The sequence below is a fragment of the Ammodytes marinus genome (assembly GCF_949987685.1).
Source record: "Ammodytes marinus genome assembly, chromosome: 12".
NCBI classification, from domain to species: domain Eukaryota; kingdom Metazoa; phylum Chordata; class Actinopteri; order Uranoscopiformes; family Ammodytidae; genus Ammodytes; species Ammodytes marinus.
The window spans coordinates 16745680-16762163 of record NC_137216.1 but is presented as its reverse complement, the minus strand read 5'-3'; the positions used below and the strand labels follow the sequence as shown (position 1 = coordinate 16762163).

Below are 16484 nucleotides of genomic sequence, written 5' to 3'. Positions count from 1 at the left end.
TCACTCACTGAATTTCATTCCTCATAGTTGAGTGGACTGCTGTCTGTTCGTCAGATTGCTGATCCCAACTTTTATCCTCTTTACTCTCATTTCAGATATAGTATTTAAAGCTAACCCTTAGCATGACATCATACAGTATTTCATATTTTTGAAACTCGCAAACCACTCAGAATTCAATAAATAAGATGATTAATGTAACAGCAAACAAAATCCTTCTCAAAATGTAAAGGTCAAATCAATACTGTTTGTAACCCTTTGCTTTTTTTTATCCATTAAAAATTAGAAGAAATTGCTCTGACAGAGAAAGATACTCTGTCAAGTGTAATTGGCATCCATGCTGCAGATGCTTTGTGAGATGAGAACACACAGCAGTGGTACACCACAATATACCTTTACCCAGAGGCACAGAGGCTCTCCATGGGACATTGTTTCCCCTGTGTGCAGCACTCAGTTAGTATCACCCCTCACCCACCCATTGCTCCCCTTTGCTTTAACTAGTCAGCACATATGCCAGTATTAATCAAGTACTATTTCAGAACGCACATGCATACAATAATTATATTTGGCACATTATTCATGGTACTGTAGTTTGGGCTCTAGGTCGCAGGACAGACAACTACATTTTTCATCCTAAAATGTTGAGCTGAACAAACAGAAAAAAAAGACACGTCATGATTTTCTAACTTGATTGTTGGTGAATAATGGTTGTCCTCTAAAAGGTAAAACTGTAGCTGTGTTGTGAGTAACAGATATGAGCCGCAAATTGGCTTAATGCAACAGTGATTCAATAAAATACAGACAAGAAGACAAAGCACTGTGACCTGGGGAGCTCTGTGTGTAATGGCTGTGTATGGGTACAGGAGGAGAAACAATGACCTTTAAAATAAACCCTTTTCGCAGAGCAGTGCAAAACAATAGAACTGATAATGTCCCAAGGTTTTTGCCACAATCTTCTTTGCGTAAGCCAATAAAACTGAAAGAAACCAATCTAAATCCTGGAGTGTTTTGTTTTTTGTTTTGTTTTAACCAAAAAACAAATACCTGCAGCTCCACCCAAGAAAATGTATAAGGTCATTTAATAATACATGCTGATGACATGAAAACATATATTGGTTGATAATTGATTAAAGACAAATTCATACCCAGGTCATCTTGATATTTGTGAAATATGTATGATCTCTAGATATTCAAGAGACTTTATTGTTATTGTATGCATACACGTAATTACGAATTATGAAAAAGGCATTGGACATAGTGGCCATATGGACCTTTTCAGGTGCAATAGTGCTGTCACAGTTTGTGACAGTATTTTTTTTATCAGATAAAGGTTGTATTTGCAGGTCAGTGTGCACGTGTCTGTGTGTGTGTGGGGGGAGGGGGAGTGGGGGGGGGGGGGGGTTAGGCTACAGCTCTGGGGAAGAAGCTGTTCCTCAGTCTTGTTATTTCGGGTTTTGATAGTGCTGCTGTATCTTTTCCCAGATGGCAAGGGGACAAACAGACAGTGTCCTGGATGTGTTGTGTGTCCATGCTGATGCTACTGGCTCTCCTCTGTAAGCTGTCACCATGATACACAGCATCCAGGTCCAAATATGATCTTTGTTTCTATATGTGCATTCATTCAATGTGTTCTCTCAGTCTCAATTGGCCAGATGGTTGATGAGCCAGAACTGAAATACCGGGACAGATGTTGTAGCACTATTAAGAGAGGATTCGCATTACGCAAAGATTTTTTTTTCCACCACCCGGCTGTTTGACTGTTGTGTCCACAGATGAACCTTTATTTCTCAGCTTTAAATTGCACCCATTCATTAAATAAATCCATGAATGACTAAAGGAAAAAGTACAGTGTGTGCGTTTGTGTGACTGTGCACAGGCGGTTGCACATTAGTTCACATACATGAAGTGCTACTGAAACTGCAGCACCATGGACAGCGCTTCAGGAATATGTTGAGCTTAGAATAAAATCAGTTGATACATGATAAAGCTAAAACTAAAACACTACTGAATACTGGATTTCATATCCATGTGATTCACAGTGTTGGGGACTGAGGATTGTTAAACAGCAGCGCTACAGTGACAACAAGTGTGAACCCTCAGAAGGAACACTAGTTTCAATCTATAATGTAAATGGATCTCCTTAAAAAAACACTTCATGCTTCAGCTGCACAGTATCGATGTGAACCAGGAACAGTAAACGAATCAGCCACACACAGTAGAACAGATGCATAGTAAACTGAATAAAACCGGGTTCTTTTCTTATACCACTTTAGGAAAAGCTGATTGGGGCTGAAAGAAACCTACATGTGTGAAGAAATAAGTCCAATCAGGATTTTCTGTCATAACCTGAATTCTTCATCCTCTTGAGCACCACGGACAGCAACTTTAAGAAGCTTTTGGCAGTAAAATGACTGAACTGGCTCATAAAGTGTTTTTAGTTACTCTGGCTGAATAAACCTCTGCTCAGGTGGAAGCTGGATCAAATGCTGATAACAATAGGAAGTCATTAAAGTTAATATGTTCAGCATACTTAAAGTGTGATTTTATCATTTGTGTGCCGCACTTGCAGGTCTATCAAGCTAACAGTAAAGTAGGGAAGATATCAATCAAGTACAACCTGTAGACACCCACACGGTTCTGAGAGAAGTTTGTTAAAGAATAGGTAGGTGAAAAACACTGTAGAGTGTATTCTAGGTGTTGGTGTAGGGCACTGCATACATATTGTGTCGTGCTCTTCGAAAAACATTCACAAATGGGTCAAGATCATCCTTTGGAAATTAATACCTGCTTATCTTATTGTAACAAGTGTTTCAGTTAACATCGGTAGATATTTCAAATCTGATCGATAAGGGCAAAACATTTCCGCTGGAAGAAACATGGTGCAGAAAGCAATTACAGAAACAATGCACATTTGAATAAATATGTAATTGTTTTTTGTTTTTTTCTTATAGTCCTTTACAATATCGTCCCACTTCAAAAACAAACACATTTCTCTTGTCTGGTCTCTCTTTCTCGGTTCAAAAATCCGCTTGTTTCACTTAGCGCTCAACCTAGAGGCCTGGAGTGTTATGATCCTGCTTGGGCCTCAAGCCCTTGTGTTGTTTTTCCCTTTTACCCTTGTCTATGTTCTGGTCTAATTGCAGGGTTGGAGTCAGGTGTGCTGGAGTCAATCACCAGCATTCACAGCTGCCATCAATCATCAATCAACTGCTCTTCATATACCCGGCCCTACCTTCCAGACACTGCCAGATTGTAGATTCTGTTTCCACACAGTCAGTCCTCTCTCTAAGCTAACCTGTTTGCAGCTCCGCTTTTTGCATTTTTCCTGGCTAACTCCTGTTTTTTCTGCCACAGCTCTCCCGGCCTGACTCCAGCCACCAGCTCCAGCCCTCGCCAGCCAGCACTTCCTCCCGGACCCCTCTGCCTGCCTGCTCTAGCCTGCTCACACTCAGCTCCCTGGACTTGCCCCGTTGCTCTCTCCCTGGAGCCCCATGACAGCCAGCTTCCCCCCCCCCGGATCACGGTCCTAACCCCCTGCTGGTTACTTCCAAAATAAATCTTCTACACTGATACTGTCTCCGCGCCTGTGTCCTCCTGATCCAGCCGTTACATGGAGCACTTCTGTTTTGGTGTTTCTCTCGTGTTTCCAATGTTAATTTAATTTGAGGGTATTTTTTTTGGGCTGTTTGACGTTAATATATAGATAGATAGATTGATAGATTTATTTTTTCTGTAAGCAGGTTTCTCCTTATAGAAATGTTTTTCTATTTTTGTCGGTCACTCACAATTTGTTACACTTTCATATGTGGTCCTAAATCTGTAACAGTTTCAGATTGTTATGTTGCAAGACTGAAGTCTGAATAGTCATTCATGTGACTCTACATCACTGTAGGTGAACATTCCTCACAAATCTGCGGTGGTGCACCGGGTAAGACCGATATACGTAAGTAAAAGTAGTCTTACCCATCAAGTTCAGGACCGGCATCAGTTTAAACTGGAATCTGATGTTGGCAAACTTCAGAAAATGATGTTAACAGGCAAACAATAGATCCGGATAGAGCACTAATAAGGCTTTCTGTGTGAATGTAGCCTTAGCCTTGACGACCGACTGTGCATGAATGAAAAAAATTACATTAATTCTTCACATTAATTGGCAGTAAATTACTTAAATCTTTACTAAATGAAACTTGTGTTATGAAAATGATGCTTAATATTCTGCAGAATATGAAGCTACCCCAATATTGCCTTCAATATAAAATACAGTATTGATTTTGATGGAAATTCCATTACTGTTATCAATATTTCTGAATAGCCTATTTCATGCTTATTTAATTTCCATTGAGTAAATATCAGAGGGATCGTTTAACATTTTAGGGAATAGACGTATTGGTTTTCTTGGCAAGAGTTAGCTCACAAGATGCTGATTTAATCTATGTCCCTCCAATGTAAAGCTACAGCCAACAGCCAGTTACCTTAGCTTAGCATATAAATGGGAAACAGCTAGCCTGGTTCTCTCTATCGGTAACATAATTCCCCAACTAGATCTCTCAAGTAGTCTACTCTTGCATATAAACCCCACTGTTGGTTTCTGTAATGAGATATGTATTAGTGGAAAGGAAAGCAAATAAGAAATTTCCCAAAATGTTAAACAACTCCTTTAATATTTAGGCTACTCATTAACCCATTGTTTACAATGAGGTGTGAGAATATGTATGCTATGGGCTTCATTAAAAGTGTGCTTATACACATATTCTACTCAAAGCAATGTGTAGGCTACTCTTAAAGTACCTGAAACAGAATAGTAAGAGAAGTACAAAGAAGACGGTATAGCCTACTTTTAAGTAGTAGGCTATGCCTTTGTGAAGCGTGTGAAAATCACCCCAGATTAGAATTGCACGTAGCCTAGAAGTTAGGCTACACAATAAACGTTTTCTTCTTTGTTAAAAAAAATCAAAAAATTGTAAATAAAAATAAAATAGTCCTTTCAATTAATTCACTCTACAATAGGATACAGGTTCAGCAACGCTTTCATCACGAAAGCACCACTACATCAGTGTAGGCTACTTTTCTTTAAAAGACTTCACTAAACGAGTAGGCCCTATTATAAGTAGCCTATGGGAAGAATTTATTTTTCAGTTTTTCATACAGTGCAGTATATTGTGGGGCACAAAATTCCAAGTGAGCGCATATTCGAATAATGCTCAGCCTGGGTGCTGATTTATCCTCACCGGAGGTGGAGGGAACTAAGCCCCCTCGTAGCAACGTCACTCCTCTTGCCATATCAACCACTGTCCGCCGTTTGCACCCAACACACCACAACAGAGGACGTCAGAATCGCACCTCATACACAACGCGAAATGCTCCGCGAACTGAATCAGAGTACTCGAGCAATCCTCCCCGATTCCGCGCATCTCGGCGAGGAGACATTCACATGCTCAGGCATACAAGCGGGCTAAAGAACTCCTCAGGCGAAGTGGGAAGGTCATTTAAAGTGGAAAGAGCGCTCGCGTCGGCTATGGTCTGTGACGAAGGAGGCAGCACAAAGAGCCAACATCTGTAACTTAGGGGTTTACTTGTAAAGGCGCTTTCGGAGGAGATCGTGGGGTATCCAGTGTGTAAACATGCCTGTGCGAAGAGGTCACGTTGCGCCACAAAATACATTCCTCGGATTAATTATTCGGAAATTCGAGGGTCAGAGTAAGTATCTTCTTCTTTTTCAAATGATGTAGCCAGATAAAAAGGAACATTAAATTAAAGTAAATGTTTAGAAAAATAATCAAAAAATAGATTCAACTTTATCCTGTTTTCACATTGTTCCTTTCAATAAAAATAAATAAATAAATGAAAATTTTGGATGACTTTCTTTCATAAGACAAAACAAATAAAATGAATTGTCAAGGTGTTATAATATGATGTTTGCTATAGAAAGATCATCAGCCGTCAGAAAAAATTTTAAATGAATGTTACAGTGAGCTTAATTGCTAATTGATTTTTTTTTTGTGAGCTGACAATATGGTGCAGAGGTCAGGTCAGACAATGCTTTTTTTCCTTTTTACTTGCAGACCGAAAATTTGTGATAGCCAATGCCAGGGTGGAGAACTGCGCCATCATATACTGCAACGAAGGCTTTTGTGATATGACGGGCTTCTCCAGATCAGACATCATGCAGAAGCCATGCACCTGTGACTTCCTCCACGGGGACCTGACTGACAAAGAGGCCATTGGCCTGGTGTCCGGGGCTGTGACTGGGTCAGAGGAGCGCAAGGTGGAGATCACCTACTACCGTAAAGATGGTAAGTCTGTGACCTGGCGCCATAGTGTGGCTGTCAAACCGTGTCAGTATGCTGAGATGGGTCTATTGTGAAAATTGGATCCCTGGAACACTGTTTGAAGTCCACAATAAGCTACCATAAAAGTTACCTTTTCACTGTTTTTGTGTACAGCAGCAAGGCCCACAATTTTGTTTTACGAACATATTCTGGTCTTACATTTGGGTCTAGGTGCCTTAAAATGTATTTTGTTTTGACTTATGATGCTAGAATTATTCAACACTAAGAATTAAATGTAGAGAAAATGTGTTTTGTAAACTAACTGAACTCTGCAAACGTAAACAAATCCCCCCAGCCCCCCCCCCCCCCCCCCCCCTGAAACAGCAGAGTACACCTTTAAAATGACTCCTTTGTGTACATGTATGCCGGTGTTCGTGTATGTATTATATAGATTTCAAAAGAGAGATAACGTCCACATTTTAACAATAACACACTAGAAAATGGTGTTGTGTTTGGTTATGTGCATTACATACGAGTTATAACAGTCAGTGTGCCAGACAAGCACTCCATGAGGACGTATTGAATCACAGTGGTAGAATTGTGGACACATCTTTTTTGCACCTGCTTGGACTTACAGTGTTGTGTGTCTGGGTAACACAGGAAAAAGTCTGGCTGCCAAAATATGGGGCGCACATCCTCTTAGTTTTTAATGTAATATTTATAAATAGATACAGGGCGACAGTTATGTCAGGTGAGTGCATTGGAGAGACGGAGCTCGCCAGTTTGTTGTGTTTTCCTACTTCACCATGAATCCATCGGCTTTGCACTTTCAAATAATGTGTGCTCGCTGTGTATTTGGAGATCCTTGATTCATTTGGGCATGTTGTTGTTTGCTGCAAAAGGTGTACGGCAGCTTTAGCAGGCAGCGGATCAATCCACTAATCTGTAAAACTGCTCCACATTTGATAGGCTACAGCTTTGCATAAAAAAATCTTCTCCTTTTAATGCTAGACCCGTGTTTGTCATTAATTTTTGGCCAATCCTTGTACCCGAATGATTGAATGGTGCACAGAAGACAGCAATCCTATGTAAGAGAGAATTAATATGATGTAACCGCTCAGTGGCATGAATCCCCGATTTGACCATCTCCTACCATGCTCTCACATGAGCTTTTTATGGCCAGCATGAGGAAGCTGTACAGAGTCAATACGAAAGTTCTCCAACAAGAACACGCCTTTTCTTTTAATTTTGTGCAAGTGTCTGCACCAACAAGAGACTGACATTTTTGTAGTCGTTTCCAATTCGTATTCTTTATTGTGCGATTACTTCCAAGCCATGTACATACAGCAGTATTTGAAGAGACTCAGCTGTAAAAAAAGAGGAAACCTTATATTTTATTTAATCATAGGGAGCCAGGCCTTTAATTTTTAATTGTGAGTTTGATTAGATTCTAGGCCATGGATACATTTTTAATCTACCATCAGCAGCCATCAGCCTCAACTCTGTGTTATGTCTTGTTTAGTTTCTTTGCTAATTAGGAAGAAAACAGGAGCCAGCTGCTGCAAGACAATTACACAAAACACTCTAGTGGGTCTGTTTACGAGAGCATGAGCAGCTTGGATTCTGACAAGTCGGATTTTAAAAGCGAGTGCAACTTTAAGTTTTACACATCCTCCGAGCTTACCAGCATGCACTGCACTCCGTTGAAACGCAATGTGCCTGTAATGTTTAAAGCGTGGCAGATGAGAGCCACGGCCGCTCTCAGTCCCCCCACCCCCTCCCCCCAGTGTGCATATCGCTGCTTCAAGACACCTCTCTTAATACTCCTCAGAGGAATTTACAGTGAGCATGTGGGCTCATGAATAAAGATGTCAGGGCTGACAGCACAGTGACTGGGAATGAGCAGCTTACAGAGTAAATGCATTAAACTGGTATAGAGGACACAATCCACAGGCTCCTGCTGCCGCTGCTATAGGGGGATCAAAGATTCATGGCATCCTTGAGAGTGATGGCCATATTGATTCAAGACACTCCGCAAATTGAAGCTGATGGGCAGGAAGTGAATGTCTCCTCTCCTAACTGCATTTGAAGTTATCAGCCCTCATGCAAATCAGTTAATCCTTTGCATTAAATCCCACCATTTTCCATACACCTACTGTACGTCACAAATGGATGTAATATAAACTAGCATTGGCTGAGATATGTTACCAGTCCCCGCTCTATTATCTATTCCTCCACTGTATTCACTCTAAATGTTAGTTGAATGATGATCAACGGACATGCTTTAAATGCCAGTGTTTAGAGGAATTGTGATGTGACAAAAGTAGTATGTTTTTCCTCTCCCATCAATAACTATAGTGGTACATCTTACAAAAGTACGGTCAGGATTTAAGAAAGTCAGGACACACCAGGAGCTACAAAGCTCTTGCTTTTTTCACTTAAAAGGCGAAAAAGTTAAGCTGCTTACGTGTATGCGTCTAAATTAAAGGCAGAGGAACAATGGGGACACTAGCTTTGTGCTAAAGGCCAGCATATTCCTTTAGCACAAGGGCATTTTAGTTTAGTCGTGTTCCTCTCTGTTTGAACAACCAAATGGGCTATGAGAGAAGATACCACAGGTATGCACACAAATCCTGCAGCAAATATGCATTATCAATGAGGTAAATGCTTTCCCTCGATGGCTCTATATAGCTATCCTATTGCACGGGGTGTAATAATACTTTGTACCTGAATGAGTCTTAACAAAAGGAAGCTGACACCGCGCGGAGAGAAGTTAAATGGATAATGGCTCCATAACAGCCGCAGCTTAGCTAACCATGCGCTGAATGGTCTGGGACATGTGGTTTGCGTGGGTGCAGGGTTTCATAGGTGAGTCCCCGGGCCGTGTACCCCTGCTGAGGGTTTAGTGTAAGGGGAGCGATTGGACATGAGAGACGGAACGTCTACAGTGCACAAGGTCAAGGTGTGCCACGGGACACTTGAAGGCCCACGATTGCAAAAGAGCACATCCATGTTTAATCACGCTCTTTTGTGTCTTGCTGTGTGTAATGAAACACATACAGAGCTTTTCCTTATCAGGTTCCGTTTCTTTTATCAGCTTGTCCAACTAGATGTAAAAGAAAAATTAAAAACAGCACAGTCAAGGCTTTCCGTCCCTGTGCTTCGGCGCAAGTGTGGATAACATGCTATAATTTAAGCTTATTTCAAAGAGAAGACATGAATGTCAGCTTGTTTCGTAGGATCATATGCATGTTAATTCAAATAATGGAGGGGTTTGCTTCCCCTGCTACCCATTAGAACATATGTAAAATAAGTTTATTGGTACCGGGAAGGAGCAGATGGAGCTTTGAACACTATAACAATGTGGGTCTCACATCGCATTGGATTGGAATGTTCATCCACAGGCTATTTTTATCTCATGGGATGCTCCTGGAGGTGATCTAATATTCTTCTCCTAACCATCTGTGTTTTTCTCTTAATCAGTCATTGTACGCTAACTTATATATATTTTCCCATCCGTTGCATTTAATCCGCCAACGTGTTTGTGCTAAATTAAACGGAATAAAGGATCACGGAGCAAAATATCCTGAATTGATAAATGTAAACACAACTGAAATGTAGTTGGAGCCGGCGATGTTAGTTATTCCTGATGGCTCTGGAGACACTGATCGAAGATGAAATTAGGCCATGCTGTGTAGCTAACCGCAGCTTCACTAAGGCGAGATATTGCCACAAGGCCCAAGGACTCTCAACAAAGGGTTGGCCTTTCCCTACATACATGCCCTAGTCCCAATTGGCTGTGCCCCAGTAACGCTGTGTATTGGCCTGAGTAGAATCTGCCTTAAACAAGAAACATGTCAGGTTTCATTATACAGGACTAACTACCAGGCAGTGGGGCTGTGTTGTTTAAAAGATGCAGTTGTGTAGAGATAAAAAAATAAAAATAAATCAACGCCTACCTATATTACTCGTGTTTCTGCATGAAAAAGGTCATCTTGTGCTTATAAAAACAAAGCCTCAATACATACATTTTAAATCAAAATAGCTTCTATTTTGGAAAAAAGTTTAAAATTATATAGTGGCTCTCAGACTGCTACATAAATATGAACATTACTACTGTAAATACATTTGTATTTCTAAGACACATTTTAACTCTTTTTGACCTGTGAGTCATCCTCAAAAGAGTGTCTGAAGGATCACTTGATTAAGCAGCAATGTTTAAATAATTAATGGTGGAAATAGAATCTACAGTTAATGAAATTTCCATCATGAAAAGAGGGAGCGAGTAGTAACACACCATCTATTCATTCAAGAAGGTGTAAATAACATGTCTTGGCTAACAGGAAAACAGGCTTCATAAAGGTCAGAGAATAAATGGACGCACACTGGTCCAAACTGCTCAACTGTCAAGATGTTAAATGTGTCCAGCAGCTATGGCCATTTTTGGAAAGTATTGTCTTGTGCTGAGTTTGGTGTCATAGTAGAATGGGAAAGGATGGATTGGACAACACCCACATGGTCAGCAGTCTGCACAAGTCCTTATACTTGATACATCTTATTTGTATTCATATTTTGACCAGGGTCAGAATCGAATCATGTCCAATATAATGGTAAAAACTGAGCTAAAACAGAATAATATGTTTCCAGGAACAATAAAAACAGATGACCGCTTCTGGATGATGTTGGGTTGCGAGCTGGAGTTGTTTCCTTCACCTTCATAGCCTTTTCCCTTTCTAAAGCGTGTTCATTAGTGGCCCCCCGAAACTAACTCCTTTTGTCATATCTGTATCTTTCTGTGACACTTGCAGCATTTCTATATTTGCTTGCGTTTTCTAATTTTGCTGTGTGTTTTTTTCTCAAATTTGTGAATGTGTTTCCTTATTTCCCGAAAGAGCCCCCATTTGTCACAGTGTGGAGAAAGTTTGTTGAACGCCTGAGGGGTGTTTCAGGAAGTGGGTTTTGAGGCAACTCAGAGTTTGTTCGCTCCGAGTTAGTGGAAACTCTGGGTTTTCCGTTTCAGGAAGCAGGTTCAGCGCACCTCAGAGTCAGTTACTGCGGCAACATACGCCGTGGGTCTAACCTGCTGGATAGGTGGTTAGAGCTACCCTGAGTTTGTTACGCTGCCGCACCGACTGAAGAAAGTGTCACTGTCACAACGCATCCCTGTACAGTTTAAAGCAAAATCACTCCATATAAATCAGGATGTTTTTATCATGTACTGATGATTTTACGTTTGAACGATCAATTATCTGATTCATATAAGCGGCCACCTTACACATCGTGAACATGCTCTACGTTCAGATTAATAAACCTATTTGTATTGTATGTATATCATTCTTTTTTTATTAACATGAGTTTTTTAACGTCTGTGCCACTGAACAGATTTATTGTCAGGAAGAATTGCCGAGGTGATTAGATCAGAGTTATGAGATAATATCCCCGTTAATTCTGCTCCATACCATACACTCATTCGTTAATATTTCTTACTCTAGTGGGAAGAGCGGAGAAGTGGGAGGATCAAGCATTTGTTTCTCCTGTGTCCATGGTGAATCATGTTATCAGCGATCCATTGACGATGGCTTTTACGCACGCGCTCAACCCAGAGTGAACACGCTCAGAGTTGATTGACCCAACGCTGATCCACTGTTCTGAAACCGATCACCCAGAGTTGCTCATTAAACTCACAGTTTGTAAACCCTGCTACCTGAAATACCCCTCTGATCTAATTGCGGTTAGTAGTTTTTACTGTTGTATTCGGGGGTTTTCAATGTGGAGTGAAGATTTATTTTAATTTCTGATACAAAGTGTTGCCTGTTCACGGTTTAAAGGCATACTAAGCAATAATAATCCAGAACACTTTTTGGCAAAACAAGCTAATAACTATTCACCATCCGCTACCTTTCCAACGTACGCCGGAAACAAAACCTGGGCCTTTAAACACAGCCGTGGCTCCGCTAATGGTGATCTAAAAAAGTGTATACTACTATATATTATTAATAGTGTTTCTGAAAGGATCATAGCTCCTCCTCCTCATAAAACTGTCTGACAGCTTTGTTCATCATGACACCTTGGCAGACGCCGAGAAGTCACGTCTGCCGAGGCAATCTGTCAGTCAACAGGGGGGCTGCATCACAGATCTATAAAGGGGGATTTCCATCTGAGATCAGTGTTCATTCTCATGGCTTAAGTTTGACTTGAAATGCAAATATTGGTTTTAAAGGTGTTATCACACAAAGGTTAATGACATTTGGTTTAAGATCTCATTATAAACCATTACATATACATAACACTATTTTTAAAATGCAGAAATCATTGTTGCTTTAAAGGTCTTGCATGATCTAAAAAAAACCTTTAAATAATGAAATAAAATCATTTTACAAAAATCTATTTTTTGTTTTCATTTACACAAGTATAATTGAATGCTGGGGATCTGAAATAAGGTTTAGTTGAAGAAGGATCATCACAAATGGGAAGAAAAGTGATATTAAAGCTTTGGGTTTACATCATTCTTCCCACCAGAATACCTTCAATAGTCTGTTGTCCTTTGTTGGAAGCCAAAAAGAAGATGAATAACGCAGTTGTTCCCAATGAAGTACAGAGGCCTTCTTACTTTCTTATCATGAGTAGCTCTGCTGATCACATGGCTTACTTCCACTTATTTTAGGTGGTGGGAAGAAAATCGCTTCCTGTTATGTTCACAAAGTTCTTATTGTTTGTCAGGACAAGAACACTGTGGGAATTTTAAAGTTTACAAAGTAATATTACAGAAAACATAATATAGTGATAAGAGCTTTTTTAGAATTAACCATAGGAGCTATACTCTACAGACACTTTCCTTTGATCCATTTTGGTAGAGGTGACATTCAGCAGGAGACCAGATGAGAAGGAACCCCTATGGCCCTTTACCATTGTTTTCCCATCTGCTAAGGTAAACTTCAGCCCAGAAATCATGGCTGTACACACAGCATATGGTGTGAATCATTTATTCACGATTTATGATGTTATTAACTAATAACTAAAACAATTTCAGTACACTACTCCTATTTTTTCTCTATTTGCATGTTGCCATTTTTACAGCATTTTGTTCATATTTTGCATTCCTTGTAAATTTACATCCAGCCAACATCACTCTACTGTAATGCGACACATAATCATTTCATTGTTTAAAATATTCTGTCGAGACAAATATGCTTAAGAGAACGGATATGTTGACATGGAAGCATTCAACCATGTAGCAGGGGAAACCCTGATGCTGTTAACAAAAAGCCATTTTTTATTCATGCTGCTGACAGCTGCATTCAGTGAACTTGAGTATTTCATATTTAATGCAGGGGTTATTGCTCTGCTCAGAAAACTTAAGGGAACCACTGACAGAGAGCAAAATTTATATCAAGCGTCAGGGGCGTAGCACCAAATTCTGGGCCCCTATACAAAAAGTCCTGATGGGCCCCCTGAAAGGCGGTCTTACAATACACACGGCTCTCTGAGCCAGACAACTCCACAATATATTTATTTGAGGAATGACCAAATAATTACTTTTACCAGTGTTTCCCCCAGAAAATGTCTTAGTCAAGGTGGTCACTGGCCAGGGTCACAGGAGGCGCACCGCTGCGAAAATTCTGGGGGTATTTTGCTCAAAGATGCCAATGCGCACTATAGAAATAAACAACTGTTTATTTTAATACAAAAATACAACAGACACTGACCTTACAGTTGTGCAATTTTGTTTGCTATGTGCAGGTAAATTTTTACAGACAGTACAAAACACAATTAAAGAAAACTTCTACTGTTTTGGTGCAATACTATGACACACAGACACACTAAATCAGGGGTGTCCAAACTACGGCCGGCTTTTTATTGGCCCGCGGCCGATTTAATAAATGTTTTATTTTTATTTTTTATGAACCCACTTGTGCAGGGGTGTCAAAACTGATTGATTGGCCCGCGGCACATTTAAAAAATATAATGTAATAAGGCCCTTTTAGTTAAATGCATTCATTATATTACAGATAAATATGTCTCATAAAAGAAAAAGAGCAGCAAGCCCATCCCAGAGGACCCTGCATAATATTTTATTTTAAATTAATATTATTATGGAAAATCCATGTGTCCTTCTTCAATAGCTTCTAATTCATCTGACACAGTGTCTCCAAATTATTTTTTCACACAAAATTCTTCAGATTAAGCCTCTTGATTTTACTCTCAAAGTGCACCAGATTCATGCATTTCACTTTAAAAAGTTAAAAAAAAATCTCCCGGGGGGGCATACCCCCGGAACCCCCTAGCAAGGTCGTGAACTCAGCAGCCTACTATTTTCACCCAGCTGGACATTGGAGGCAATAGCAGAAAACACTGGGTGTCTGAAGGCATCTAACAATAGTCAATGATTTGGGCAGCGCTAACATTGGAGAGGGCCCCCTAATCAAATTCTGCTTGGAGGCTTGGGCCGGCTCTGAGGGGAAATGTGTCTGTTTAATTTGCAAGGAAAGTGTTGCCGTGAAGAAGAATTACAATTGCTTGCTCCTGCTTACTCTCCCGCACACATGCCTTAGTCATGCGCAGGCCCCTGATCTCCTTGCAAGGGTCAGGGGCCTATCATGAGCCAGTCAATTATTTCTTCTTTTGGAATGGCATTGTTCAGGGCCTTCGAAGATCGGGGCTTGTTAAAAAAAAAAAAAAAAAAAAAAATCTGATGGGCCCCCCTCTGCCTTGGGCCCCCCCGTGACTGTCGCACTTTCCCCCGCAGTCTGTCGGCCCTGTCAAACGTACTCGCATGCCTGAGTAAAGCCAAAAAGGGGAAATCTGCATCGTTTTCCACACATAAGGAGGAGAGATGTTGAAATTCATATTCTCATTTGTCCTTTCTACATATACTCGCCTCTGCCCCACTCTGTACAATATGTGAAATCTCAGACAGGGAAATCATCTCTTGTCATCTTACCTGGATAACACATTGCTGAGCATTTCATATTTTTAATAACTTGGCATTTGAAGAACTATAATAATTACCATATTATATCACATATACATGTGTTTGCTTAAATTGAGTGGCACAGTAGAAAGGTGGGGGTATGGCTACACAAGTTCCTTCATGGTACATTTTGGTTGAGAAATAAAAAAAAGAATATGTGAGTAATATCATGCTCTTATTGCTCTGATAAGAGCAATAAGAAAATCTGTCAGTGTATTCTTGTTATACTTTCATTACTATATATTATGAAGTGAAAGTTCTCCAAAAAATAACTCTAGGATTTTAAGGAGGTATCATTAATTTTTAATTCCTGCAGGATTTACCAGATAATTAAAGAGTTGACTCTGAATAGCTCTCTCGCTTACTTAAGTTCTCCCTCTGCTTTTCAAAATGGGTGCATGGTACAATCAAACAGATCAAAGTCAAAACACAAAAAGATTCCCTTTCATAGACGGGACAATGTAGAATTAAGGGAAGGATTTATGGGAAATGCAGGAAAGTGCTTTTTTCATGAAAAAGGGATTTTCTGGGGGAAGGACTCACAGTTCCCCAGCTCGCTAAGCGCCGCTCTTCCACTTTACAACATATACTAAACCGGCAACCATGACACAAGGCAAGGTGGGTGTAGAGTGCACATCCACTGGTCTTATTATCCACATTCAGGGCATATACACCACTGTATGCTGTGCACCATGAATTCATCTGACAAAAAAATTCCACCTGTATTTGTCAAATACCCGTCATAATCGATGTCGCCATTGTAATGTAATCCCATTTTCATATCCGCAGTAGTGACAATGCAGCATTACTATTGGGAGTTTTGATGCAGAAATCCTTCCAACAGAACTCTGGCATGTTGAGGCAGACCAAGCTTGTTATATTTAGTCAGGCAGCGAGTCTACAGCTAATGAATGCTGCTGGCAGGGTGTCTGTGAGCCCTGCAGAGATTACAGTCAGCGCTGGTAATATGTGTCCTCTGTGAGAAGGAGCAGCACAACAAGCCAGGCAAAAAAAGACTTACAGACAAGGGGACAGTTGGATTGAGACATTTTAATTTTATAGGCCAGTGTCAGATGGTAAATATAGTTAATTTATCCTTTTACATTACATATTTTGTAAATACATTTAATTAGTTTTTTATGTATATGTGCCGAAATAACAGAAAAACATACATACATACATACATACATACATACATACATACATACATACATACATACATACATACATACATACATACATACATA

The 16484-nt window shown here is 40.1% G+C and overlaps 1 protein-coding gene across 1 annotated transcript in view; it reads left to right on the top strand.

The window, feature by feature from the left end:
• Positions 1–5618: 5618 nt before the first annotated feature.
• kcnh7 (potassium voltage-gated channel subfamily H member 7) overlaps positions 5619–16484 on the top strand; it is a gene marked incomplete at both ends in the record, with an annotated part of 39389 nt that continues 28523 nt past the window's right edge. Inside the window, 2 exons of the mRNA XM_080038444.1 lie at positions 5619–5694; positions 6060–6290. Of these exons, the coding sequence (XP_079894570.1) occupies positions 5619–5694; positions 6060–6290 (307 nt within the window). The remainder of the gene's footprint in view (positions 5695–6059; positions 6291–16484) is intronic.